Source organism: Vollenhovia emeryi, unplaced genomic scaffold (assembly GCF_000949405.1).
Source record: "Vollenhovia emeryi isolate VEMERY1.0 unplaced genomic scaffold, V.emery_V1.0 DF939123.1, whole genome shotgun sequence".
NCBI lineage: Eukaryota > Metazoa > Arthropoda > Insecta > Hymenoptera > Formicidae > Vollenhovia > Vollenhovia emeryi.
In genome coordinates this window covers 3,381,361-3,393,437 of record NW_011967243.1, presented here as the reverse complement: position 1 = coordinate 3,393,437, position 12,077 = coordinate 3,381,361, and the positions used below count along the sequence as shown (strand labels likewise).

General features: G+C 40.8%; 4 protein-coding genes across 10 annotated transcripts in view; 3 read left to right on the top strand and 1 right to left on the bottom strand.

The window, feature by feature from the left end:
• LOC105569728 (DNA repair protein RAD52 homolog) overlaps positions 1–2,372 on the top strand; it is a 5,817-nt gene extending 3,445 nt beyond the window's left edge. For 2 of the 7 annotated variants that reach the window (XM_012026410.1, XM_012026409.1), the window contains exons 2-8: positions 31–184; positions 269–417; positions 499–856; positions 962–1,069; positions 1,520–1,657; positions 1,896–2,042; positions 2,118–2,372. In XM_012026410.1, the coding sequence (XP_011881800.1) occupies positions 49–184; positions 269–417; positions 499–856; positions 962–1,069; positions 1,520–1,657; positions 1,896–2,042; positions 2,118–2,254 (1,173 nt within the window). In that variant the 5' untranslated portion in view covers positions 31–48 and the 3' untranslated portion in view covers positions 2,255–2,372. Of the gene's footprint in view, positions 1–30; positions 185–268; positions 418–498; positions 857–961; positions 1,070–1,519; positions 1,658–1,862; positions 2,043–2,117 lie in introns of those variants that run through there. The other 5 variants (XM_012026415.1, XM_012026412.1, XM_012026411.1 and 2 more) reach the window with 5 other exon arrangements.
• Positions 2,373–2,474: 102 nt separating this feature from the next.
• LOC105569730 (protein arginine N-methyltransferase 6) lies at positions 2,475–5,721 on the top strand. Its single transcript, XM_012026417.1, has 5 exons — positions 2,475–2,549; positions 3,156–3,615; positions 4,056–4,170; positions 4,460–4,826; positions 5,156–5,721. The coding sequence occupies exons 2-5, from the start codon at positions 3,580–3,582 to the stop codon at positions 5,676–5,678; spliced, it is 1,041 nt and encodes a 346-aa protein (XP_011881807.1). The 5' UTR covers positions 2,475–2,549; positions 3,156–3,579; the 3' UTR covers positions 5,679–5,721.
• Positions 5,722–6,499: 778 nt separating this feature from the next.
• LOC105569719 (MOB kinase activator-like 4) lies at positions 6,500–10,498 on the top strand. Its single transcript, XM_012026398.1, has 4 exons — positions 6,500–6,709; positions 7,249–7,622; positions 7,734–7,868; positions 7,947–10,498. Exons 1-4 carry the CDS (start codon positions 6,650–6,652, stop codon positions 8,041–8,043), a joined length of 666 nt encoding a protein of 221 aa, XP_011881788.1. The 5' UTR covers positions 6,500–6,649; the 3' UTR covers positions 8,044–10,498.
• LOC105569724 (ribonuclease P protein subunit p25-like protein) overlaps positions 10,494–12,077 on the bottom strand; it is a 26,472-nt gene continuing 24,888 nt past the window's right edge. Inside the window, exons 2-5 of the mRNA XM_012026405.1 lie at positions 11,871–11,984; positions 11,623–11,801; positions 11,465–11,560; positions 10,494–10,867 (exon numbers count right to left, since the gene is read on the bottom strand). Coding sequence (XP_011881795.1) covers positions 10,672–10,867; positions 11,465–11,560; positions 11,623–11,801; positions 11,871–11,984 — 585 coding nt within the window. The 3' untranslated portion in view covers positions 10,494–10,671. The remainder of the gene's footprint in view (positions 10,868–11,464; positions 11,561–11,622; positions 11,802–11,870; positions 11,985–12,077) is intronic.

Sequence of the window (12,077 nt, the reverse complement as noted above, 5' to 3'; positions counted from 1 at the left end):
TTGTAAAGGTGTGCGTGTTTCGCCTTTCAGCCCGCCGCAAAGCAAGCCATGGCGAGGGACGTGCACAGGCTCGAGAAGGCGGAACCGGTGGATGTGTCGGCGGAATTTCGTGATTTAATCTCGGCGGCAAACAAAACCTTTGGAGAGAGCAACTGGACGCATACCGTTATCAGCCAAACCTTGGGTAACGTCTGTCGTTGAGCCGAGGGGCGACCCGTAAGTGCGGATAGCCCGGGTCTGCGGAAGTAAGCTCGCGGATCTGTTGCAGATTTCGTCGAGGTGGTTGGCGCCAAATGCTACGTCGGTTGCGCCAGTTTCGTCAAGGTCCAGATCGAGAGTGGAATCTTTCACCAGGACATTGGCTACTACACCGCAGGGGAAGCTACGAAAGGCCTGTCGATACACAACGCCAGGATTGTATGCGTCAATCACTTGGAAAGAAAATAAGCGGTATATTTAACGTTTTGGCTGAACGACCGGGGCTTTTTGTTTGCGCAGGGTTCTGCTGTAAATGCCTTAAAGAGAGCTCTTCTGTCTTTTGGTGGTATAATTGAGAGAGAGCTGGAACAGCTGCAAAGACAGGCTGGTCCTGAACAGGCTAACGACTTGCAAAAAGGTCCGGCGCAACAATTGGATAAGCAGAATTCAAACAATTCAAATAAGTTGCTTAACGTTGCTGCCACATCGCTTGGAATTGGCATTAAAGAAGAACCTCTTGCAGCAGAATCTGTTAAAGTAGAACCTGTTGCAGTAGAATCTCATACAGCATCTCTTCCCTGTGAATTGCACAAAAAACATACGAGTAAACCTCATTCAAATGAGTATTTATTTTTGAAAGAATGTGTGAGAGAATTAGGTATATAGAACACTATAGATTTGAGATTAATATAAATTTGAACCGTAGACGGTTTTCGAAAAAAAAAGTTTTCCTCGATTCCATAGCGCTTGATTTTTCTCTCAGCTAGTCAACTAGAGCAGATGAAGGCTAGTCGGGGGTTAGGGGTTAGTCTACCATCTGGAACAATTCCTAAAATTGTCGAGGCCTTGCCGAATGTAACAGATTCTGCAAGTGAGTCAAATGAGATTTTATATATTGTAAAACATTTGGACGGAATAGGTATATATGAAATGCTATATGTAGGAGTTGAGACTAACATAAATTTAAGCTACAGGCTGTTTTCGAAGCGCTTGATTTTCTGACCAACTAGAGCGGTTGTTCAGCAAGTACGATCGGAGCTTGTCCATCATTTCGAAAGATTCTTAGTGCCAATATTGTCTAGGTCTTGCTGAACGGAATAAATTCTACACGTGAACGTGTAGCGATGTTACTTTAAGTAGTATAACATTAGCCTTGCTAACAATAGATATATACAGAATAATAGATTAGAGATTAGTTAAATGTAACTAATCTCAAAGTTTAACCAGTTAGTTGAAGTAAATTAAACTTAATTAAAACTGTAGGGGGTTTTCAAAGAAAGTTTTCCTCAAAAGATTTCACAGCGCTTGATTTCTCGCTTAGCTAAAGGACTGCAGTTGAAGAACAGTGCAACTAAGGCTGATCCATCGTCATCTAAGGAGGTTCTTACAATTAGTGTCAACGTTGTCGAAGCCTCGCCGAAAGGAACAAATTCTACAAGCGAGGAGAAGCTGAAATCAGGTAATACTGATTATGTACTTGTCATTTTTACACAAAAATGTCTTATTTTTTTAACATTGATTACTTTAATTCTTTCGAAGAAAAGTTCCTACAATTTTAAATGGCTTCAAGAAACTTTGAAAGATTAAAGTTTTCTTTAAAGAATGCGAGTTATAGTTTTCTAAACGTGTTTATATCGTTGTCAGCTTAATTCTTCATGTTCAAGCTGCAAATCAGTATTGAGCTATTACATATTTAGATCCTACTGTGGGATCCACTGTGAACAGTACGAGCGAGGCCAATCCACTGGCATCTGTGAAATACAAAAATACGATTGCCGAGCCCTGTCCAACTAAAACAAATCCCACAAGTGAACAGACGTCGAAATCGGGTAACGCTGAAAAACGTGATTAGTCATTAAATCGTTCCTGCGCAAAAATGTATCTTATTTGTAAACACTGACTTTCCTAATCTTCTGCAGCGAGTTCTGCAAACGAGCTGCTACGAATGGAGAGAAAGAGGAAGCAAATGGAAAAGCAGATGGAATTTAAGAGACGCATGGTGGAGAAAGAGAAGTTAATGTCCGTCACTGAAAACAAGCCTAATCCTAAATACTAAGACACGCCTAAAAATATTACTTTTGTGCCAGTATTGTATCATGTTCCTTAGAATGTATGCGCGTTAAGTTTTTTTTTATATCAAATCGAATGTATTTATAAATATTTCAGCATAGAAATTGAAACATGGTATAAATCCTATCCTAAGTTCTAATCCTATTAATTGTGATGTAGTACAGTTGGGGTTGGACAACGTACAATCCCAGATAGCACAGGACACTCCTATGAACATTTTAAGAATATTCATCAAGAATTCGAGTTCGAGGGTTCGAGCCTAGCTACCACAGTGCCAACACGTATACATATATTTTATAACTCGACTTTCTCTTATTCGACGACGATGACCAAAAGAATAGGGTCGAAATGTTGTGTAATAAACTAATTAACCCTTTGCACTCCTATGTCGAGTGTAACTCGACATCAGTTTTTATCTCAGGGGCTCCTTTGTCGAGTCTCACTCGACATTTTTTCAAGTCCAAACCAATAGATGAAGTATAATTCGGAGTGCAAAGGGTTAAATAAGTAGCCAGTTGGGTTGACTATAAGTTTCCTGTCTCAATCTTCATCAAGAATATTTGGAATATTCCATGGGTCGTTCTTATATATTTATCTTATGTTCGTGAAACATTCGACTGGCACTACTATAAATCTTTCTCGAACGTGAATAGAATAATCTAACGAATCTAGCGTGTCGGTTATACATGGTATGATCACAGGTTTCACTGCCTTTTGCATGAGATAAGTGTATTACACAATAAACAATGTGCAATACATAAACTCGATAAATGTTAAAAAATTATTCTGACAAAACATTCCAAAGACATTCTCGACGAATATTCTAAAAACTTTCTTCTTTGTTATGAATATACGATTTCTAATTGTAATAATCTATATATTTATAGAATATTCTGAAATCAAGAATGCACTCCAAAAGAATGTTCGTAGAACTATGGCTGCTTGAATGACAGGTTAGAGTCCACGCGTGGACTTGCATAAATACACCGATATTTTAGACCGATAGTAAATTTCTAAATAAATTGCCGGTGCTTGTTTCCGCATTAGTTTGGCGAGTAACAATATTTATTTCCTGAGAATTTTCTCACAGATTCGATCGACACGCGTGACAGTGAGGTAAATGGAGAAGATTCAGTTACACACGTGTTATCCACGTGGTGCCTGATCGAAGGCGGATCGAGATACGTTCGATGTGTTTCTCAATTGGAATTGCCTCTAGAAGACAAGGGCCAGAGAAGTAGAAGACAACGTTGAAACAGGAAGTTGTACTTCGTCTTGCAGAATTCACACTTTTGTTCACACGTGCGAACGATGGATCAATACTTCAAAAGTTACGAGGAACTCGATGTAAGCGAAACAAATTATAAATCTCTAATTGCATATGCGATCTTCAGACAGGGACGGGGACCAAAATGCACGTTCCTTTCTTAAACGCCCGAAAACTACGAGTGGAAACGCGTTCAGAATATAGGTTACGTCAATTGTCATCGTGTGTTTCCGCGGTCGGATAAACATTGCGCGCTCGCGGCTAAAATGTTCGTTAAATGCACTTGAATCTTTAAGTGAAAGAAATGTGGAAAGACGAGAGAAAATTATTTACACCGCGTCCTTTTCCAGAAATCATTTCCGCAGCATCCATAAATATATCACGATTAAATAGCGCTGCATCTCTTGGTACTTTTTTCAGATTTTTTTCCTTCCACCTGTCGAGAATAAACTGCGAAAGAGGGACGTGTATCTTGGCCCGCCTTATTTATCACATTTATTAAATCGAGTTCTATTTTCAGATCCATCAATTAATGCTGAGCGACAAAGCACGTGTCTTGGCGTACAAAGCTGCAATTTTTAACTCGAAGGAGCAGTTTCAGGACAAAATCGTAATGGACGTTGGTGCTGGCTCAGGTACGATTTCCCAATTCTCTATTTGAGAGGCAGGTATGAGACACCTATATTGCAATATAATATTACACTGTTGGAGTCCAGCAACCATAGTGCTCACACGTATGCGTATATTTTATAATTCGACTCTGTCTTATTTGACGACGATGACTGACTTAGTACCACTTGATAAGGACCCAAAAAATAGGGTCGAAACGTTGTAGTAAACTAATAAAGCAACTGGCCGGTTGACTATAAGTTTCCCGTCTCATTGTAATATTACTTTGATCATATATGCACACCTCTTTTGCAGGAATATTATCGGTTTTTTGCGCCCAGGTTGGCGCGAGTAAAGTTTACGCGGTGGAAGCGAGCACGTTGGCGAGGACGATCGAGCAAGTGTCGAGTGAAAACAACGTGCGGGGCAAAGTTGAAGTAATTCACAGTAAAGTAGAGGACATTCGTCCAGGCAGTTTAGAGAAAGTGGATGTAATTGTTTCAGAATGGATGGGTTTTTACTTGGTGCACGAAGGAATGTTAGATTCCGTGCTCTTCGCCAGAGATAATTTCTTACGCGAGGACGGTTTGTTGTTCCCGTCCGTCGCGAAACTGTACGCCTCGCCGTGCCAGTTGCCTTCCATGTACGAATTTTGGAACGATGTGTGCGGAGTCAGTATGAGGTGATTGCATAATTTCTGGGGCTCTTGATTCTTGAATTTGTTCGAAGGACAAACGTATACTAAAATTTTGCTCCGACAATATAAAATTGTAATAAATTCAGAGACGATAGTACAAAAAACGCGGCGCAAGTAGATATAACAATCATGAGTCAAAAATAAAAAACAGTCATGTAACGGTAAACATTAATTAAGTAAGGGACGGTAGTACAATTTTATCGGACATTACAACCTTGTTCAGGCTCTGAGCCCCTTCTATTCTTTGATTTTATCATACGAGCCATTGTTATTTATAGTATTTTTATTCTACGGTGCGTTCAATTTTCATTTAGATGTATTGGAAGAGAGTACAGAAGAGATAAATCCTCGAAGCCGGAGGTCCTGCTTCTAAATCGAGACGACCTTCTGGCGGAAGGAAAATTGTTCGCCTGGCTGGACCTGAGGTGCGTCTCCGTGGCAGAGCTGGATCTGCTGGGTGGAGAGGATTATGTGTCGGTGTGCGAGAAGGACGGGCGGTTCCAGGGGGTGTGCATCTGGTTCGCGGTCGAGTTTCCCGACGGCTCGGAACTGTCCACGGGGCCCCGCGACAACGCGACGCACTGGAAACAAACCGCGGTCGTTCTGCCCGAGGACGCGGAGGTGACGAGGGGCGAGCCCGTCGCCTTCAAACTGGAACTGAGGAGAAACGCGTCGTGTCCGAGACGTTACAATATGGAGCTGAGCTTGCTCGACGCGGAGGCAGTGGAGCACGATGTTCCGTGCGGTTGTCACATGACGAGATGTATAGTGACGAGAAAGTACATTGATGACTTGGACGAGCGCGAGTCGTGCGCGATAGAGAGTACCGATTCGTAGATGTACATGAAATTGAAACATCAAATACAGTCGAAATGAAAAATTCGTCTCTTGCTTGTCACGTATATCTATAATAACGAGAGTCGAATCTGCAGTTTGGAATCGAGACAGTCCAGAATCGCAATCATTGCTGGAAAAATGTACTTCGACAAGAGACTGAAGGGCCCTCGGCCGAGCCTGCCGGTAGATTTAATCAGCGATCAATTTGTCAAATACCCGCGGTATCTTGTTAGCGTTTGGTCTAGTTTCACCGACATTGCTTCAGCTATAATCTTAGTTTAATTAAATTTCTTTTTCTCTCTGAAGAGACAGGATAAATTAAACTGAGGTCAAAGTTACGTTATGTCGGTGAAACCGGGCCTTAAGTTATGAGCTCGGTGGGTCAGTTCTGTATCTTACGTTGCAGTGAAAATGCTAAACATGAGTAGCTCTATCTCGTTCCAACTGTCCCCTCAGGCCCAGTTTCACCAAACGTCGTTTATCTTTAATCTTATTGTTAGTTTAATTCAAGTTTCTCTCTCTCTAAAGTAACAGTTGGAAAGAGACAAAGCCGCTCACTTTTAAGCAAGATACAGAAATGACCCCCAGATTGATCCGATCGCGAGCTATCGAACGAAGTCGCCCCCGTCGTCTCGCGTTCTCTCTGAAGTTGCGATCGCGCCGTTTCCCTCCCTCGAGGAAATCGCCGGCGGCGCGCTTTTAAAAATATATATAATTTCCATTTCTCTCTCTACGCTTCGACGGCGCGCGCGCACGGCGCGCATGCGTCGCTCCGCCAGGCGGAACAAGCCGAGGCAACCTGGGCCGGACTGCTCCGCGTCTCGTCGCACACCGGGGTGGGACGAATCGTCGCTCTCGCGGGGCACGTCCGATCGACGGGCGGGGGGGCGGCGGAGAGCGCGGCGACCAAGTGACCGTCTCCACGGCAGTCGTGCGTGCGTGCCACGCACCGGTCGTACGAGTGCAGCAAGATGAAGATGGCGGACGGACCCACGATCCTGCGGAGAAACAGGCCCGGGACGAAAGCAGAGGTTATTAAACGCCGCGTTGATATGTCGTTGGTCAAGAACCGCCCGACGATGCCCCCCGTGGGTCTCCCCGACGTTCGCTCCCTCCCCCCCCTCGTTTGACACTTGTCCGAAAATGAAAATCGATGATTCCGCGATAAGCGGAGAGAGAAAGAGATTACTGTTTACACCGCGAGAACCCTGCCCCCCCCCGCTTGAGTTTCCTTGAGCGTCGCGTCCGGTTCGACGACGTCTCCGCGGCATTTCCCTCGGCGAGGCGCGACCGGGATCGACGGACGATTTATTTGCAGCCCCCGTCCGAAAGACCGCGTGTTTACGCGCGCAGTACGGATCGTTTAACTCCCAGTGGTTTTTATCGATTATCCAACGCCACGATAAGACACGAGGAGAGTCCTGCGTTTCACGCGCTACGCCGGGTCTATTTTTGTACGCGACGACGGGCTGTACAGTAGGAGGCGGATCGATTGTTTATAAAGGACGCTGACGTAGATTTAATTATTTTTATAAGGCTTCTAATCGGGCTTTTATTCCTCGCTCTATAGGATTTTTGCAGATGGCCGGACGAGCCGTTCGAGGAGATGGACAGCACGCTGGCCGTGCAACAGTACATCCAGCAGATGATCCGGCGGGATCCGTCTAACATCGATTTGATACTTAACATGCCGGAGGCAAACGACGAGGGGGTGTGGAAGTACGAGCATCTCAGGCAGTTCTGCATGGAGCTGAACGGTCTGGCGGTCAGACTGCAAGAGGAGTGCCATCCCGAGACCTGCACGCAGATGACGGCCACGGAACAGTGGATATTCCTGTGCGCGGCGCACAAGACTCCCAAGGAGTGCCCCGCGATTGATTACACTCGGCACACGTTGGACGGAGCGGCGTGTCTGCTGAACAGCAACAAGTATTTTCCCAGCAGGTACCCCTCTCGCCTTTCGTTTACAGTTGGTCACGTTTTTATCATTTGCGTGCACGTGCCTGTGTCTGTGTGTAAACGAATCTTTCATCATGCTGAAAAATTGCATTTCAGAATCAGCATCAAGGAATCTTCCGTAGCGAAACTCGGCTCCGTCTGCCGTAGGGTTTACAGAATCTTCTCTCACGCGTACTTTCATCACAGGACGATATTCGACGAGTTTGAAAACGAGACTTTCCTCTGTCGCAGGTAATGAATGCATGGACAGATACTTCTGATGTATTACGGGGGGAGGGGACTAAATATCGATTTTTCCCGTTGTTACAGGTTTACGGCGTTTGTGACGAAATATAATCTGATGTCAAAAGACAATTTGATAGTACCTATTATGGAAGGTGAAGGCGCAACGGAGAGCGAAGCATAGGATCTAACGTTGCGGTCGTATTGCCCAAAGTCGAATTGCCAGATTTAGTAAGAAAAGAAAAATGCTAATATTCACGCATTATTCTGATATTTCGTGATTAATATAATAAAGATCTTTGAAAGGGGTCAGTAAATTCGCTCTTCTTTAAATGACGTGAATTTGTTATGGTCTTCTGTCTTTAATATATAAAAAAAATATGAAAATGTGTCACGAGAAGAATATTGTATTTAAAAATATGCATCACATTAGAGTTTACCTTTTTTGAATCATGTTCTAACATCGTGCAAATTATATGGCGTGAGGTAAAGCGAACAATTGCTTTCCGCCAACGAACTCGTGGGTCTTTCATGTCCGTCACCGATTTCAATCGTTTCACATGTGAAATAAAAACCGGCTGATGTCGACAAGCCGCGAAATATCCCAACTACTAACTTGTTTTTCTTACAAAGAAGCCGCCTACACATTCGTGCAGGTTTTCGAAAAATCTTTAACAGTTGAAATTGCTAGGACACGAGAGACTCGCGAGTTCGGCTGAAGAGTTAAAACTTTCGAATTTGTATACATAAATTTTCAAGATACCTGCTTCATTAGAGCGTATCTCTCGCCGAAGTATATTTCCTTGGTAATTGTGACAAATTTCAAAGATCTCGAAAAAGACATATTCTTATCTTTGCTCAGTACCTTATTAAACAGAAATTTTCTTCGATGAGTGTTTTATTAATAGCCGTGCAATTATTGCTGTAGAGTATTTTTTCGTGTTTGACAAGCACAACTCTTGTATCTATTCGTTCTTTTAATGTTTAAGATCTGTGCAACCTTTTAAACAGTAGAATTCACTGAAACTATCAAACCTATCAAATCGAAACATACTGCATATGATAATTTAATCTCTGTTATACTTTTTATAATATATTACACTAAAATAAGAAAAAAGGAGGAAAGAGATAATACGATGTTGTAAACTTTTTATCTTACGCTATTGAAGTTACTAGACACCGCAAAAGTGTCTCCCATATCTCTCTATTATGCTTTACCTTTTGTAAGGAACCTTTTGTAAGAATAATAGATTGTGTGTATCTCTCTATATATGCTAAATATGTGTAATGGAAAAATATGTAACTCATTTATGTATGTTAAACACACTTAGTTGTTTAAACAATTGTCTATTTCAGAATGCGTGCAAACCAAATTCTATCAGATAACTTTTATTAAATTTCTAATTAATTTCAGGTATCATTAATTTATTTGTACAAATAGCGTGCATTGCACTAAAAATCGTCGAATTTTGTCCGGTATGAGAATTACTGAGATGCTAATGACGTAATAACTTTTACTTTATCTTCGACGAAATGACAGATTCAGCTTTGATAATTAGTGATCTTTGTATCTCAAAGCGGCTCGAGGTAAGATAAAATCCAGAGACAGAGATTTCCAATAAAGTGGAGATCATATGTTTGTTGCCGATTTGCATAACCAAAAGAAGAATGCGAATTTATATAAACGATTGTAGAATTTTACACATTATTATACGAGCATCGTGTTAGTCTTAGAGTGACCATAATAATCGTCATCACGTAGTTGGTCTTTATAAAATGTATTGTTTGAACGAGAGAGGCATAGCGATAAATGTGGTATAGCACTGTTATTTATAGTACATATACATTTATTCCGTATAGCAATATGAAGGATACTAAGCTTTCCTATCCTGTTCTCGAAAATTTCGTAACAATTTACGGTGAACCTTGGACAGATTGCTTGTTGGGATATAACGCTAAGTGGAAAGTATGATAAAAGAAATGGAGTGTAGAAGAATGGTCGGGCGCCTTATCAATTCTGCCCATCTGTGGCTCTTCGAATCTACATATAATAAAATATCGCTATCGAAATTATAGCGCGGATATACGAGCGTCGTTTTTTAAAACAAACACTATTAACGGGAAGACGATTTTTTTTAAATCCGAGAAATAGATTGTAAGATGAAATCTTACGACAGCCGATCGACGATGGCATTGCTTTGCGACAAACGTTCGTTGTAATTCTCCTTTTATAAGAATAGGCGTCTTTTACGCCTTCGTGATCGTGTGATCTCTTTATCATACACTGGAAGACAGAGCAATTCATACTCAATATGTATTGGCGCACGTTGTTACGCGAGAATTGTACTGCCCTACATGCTTCTCGCAACGAGATTGACAAGTCACAGTAGCTCCGGCATATCGCGCATTGCGAGATTATTTCTTTTCGTATTCGACGCGACGGAAAAGATATTGTAACACTGTATATAAAACTTGTAAGTACAAAAACTCGAGTTATAATATTAACGAATACCGCGATAAGTGACGAAAGATTCTTTACGCAGCAGGAATATATACATATATATATGTATATATATGATGTGTGACTGTTGCCATGAAGATTGTCTATGTAATGATAAAGAAATAAACTTTCTATACAAGGCGCGCGTTATTTCTTTATCTAAACTATTATACAGCGATATCTAAAAATAGAACGTGAGTTTGACTGTTTTTTTTCTAATTGCACTTCATTTTCTATACTCAGAACGGGTGAAGCTAGAATATATAGTTTAAAGTTAAAAATACTTCAATTATACCTTAATTCAATTACTAATCAAGCTGCTTTATTTTTCTTCGAAGCTGGTTTTTTCTCCGACATTTTCTTTTCTCTTTTCCCGTTTTTTCTCAACGTTGAAGATTGCCTGTCGATGCAAGGCACATTATCGGTGCTTTCTTCTGTAATGTTCGTTTTTGATCCCGTTGCCTTTTCCTTCTTCGAAAACTTTCCGCGATCCCCAGGTGCTTGATACCTAACGAAATATAATTATATTTTTCTGTCGTATACACGCAAAACTGTGTATCGGGAAGAAAATAAAAAAAGATTCAAAATACCATAATTTTAATTGCAACAAAAACTTTAGCAAATAATATTCAAGATAAAAAATTTGGTACAAATATTTTTGTTTCAATTAGGCGAATTTTACTCAGGCTCTGCTATATTTAATACCCTCAGTCAATAAAAAGTATTTGTATTTATTTAAGTATTGATAAAAATATTCTAGGAAGTTAAACTTCTCGGTTTTTATTCGTTTATGATTTATGAACGCCAAAGTATACGACAAATGTAAAAATATGATTCACATGACAAATGTGCATAAACGATTACATTTTTAGACGAATTAAATTGTGATGAGTGTCAAGCCTTTGTTAGACTATGGACCAGATTGAGATTAGATTGAAATTTGACCAATTAGAGTAAAAGCCACTAAACTTGAGATTAATAAACTTTACTCTGATTGGTCAAATTTCAATCTACTTAATCTCAATCCGCAGTCTGATACGGGCTTTGTGTGTAATTGTTTCAATCTTTATGGAGAATAATATGAAATTGAATGAATAAACCTCACCCAAGTTCAGTCGGATCCTTAATGTCCTTGGTCAGTAAAATGTGGATTTTCGGTGTCCGATTTTCGGCAGCTACATTTTCCTTCGAATTTTCTGAACTGAAAGCAAATGACAATTGAAAAACGACTGCATTTATTGACATTTATTTTGGCAAACTTACCTGTCATAACATAACTTTGTCACTTGATGAAGACCCTCGTGTTTCCTCTTGAAAATTTCCGCGCAAGTAATAACTTTCGTAATACCGTGTCCGATTCCAGTCCATACGACGCTGTTGTAATTGGGAAATTCCTTCAGCGCGACATTAAGAACGTTCCTAATTTTTGTACCACTCTTCACCTTCGGATATAGTTAGTTTCGTGAATAAAATCGAATAGTTCCATAATTCTGAAAGCTTTGAGGACTCACGTGCATCCAGAGAAATCTTTCTGGTAAATTATGTATTGGCACCTTCGTCGACTCTTCGGTTTCTCTTGCTGTGGGTTGCTCTTGTTGCAGCTTCTTCAATTTCGATTTTTCCATCTAAAATTTCATAGAATGAAGGTATTTTTATAACTTTATTCATTAGACGTTGTTACACTTTTTACATTGCGAACGATTCTGTTTTATTTATAA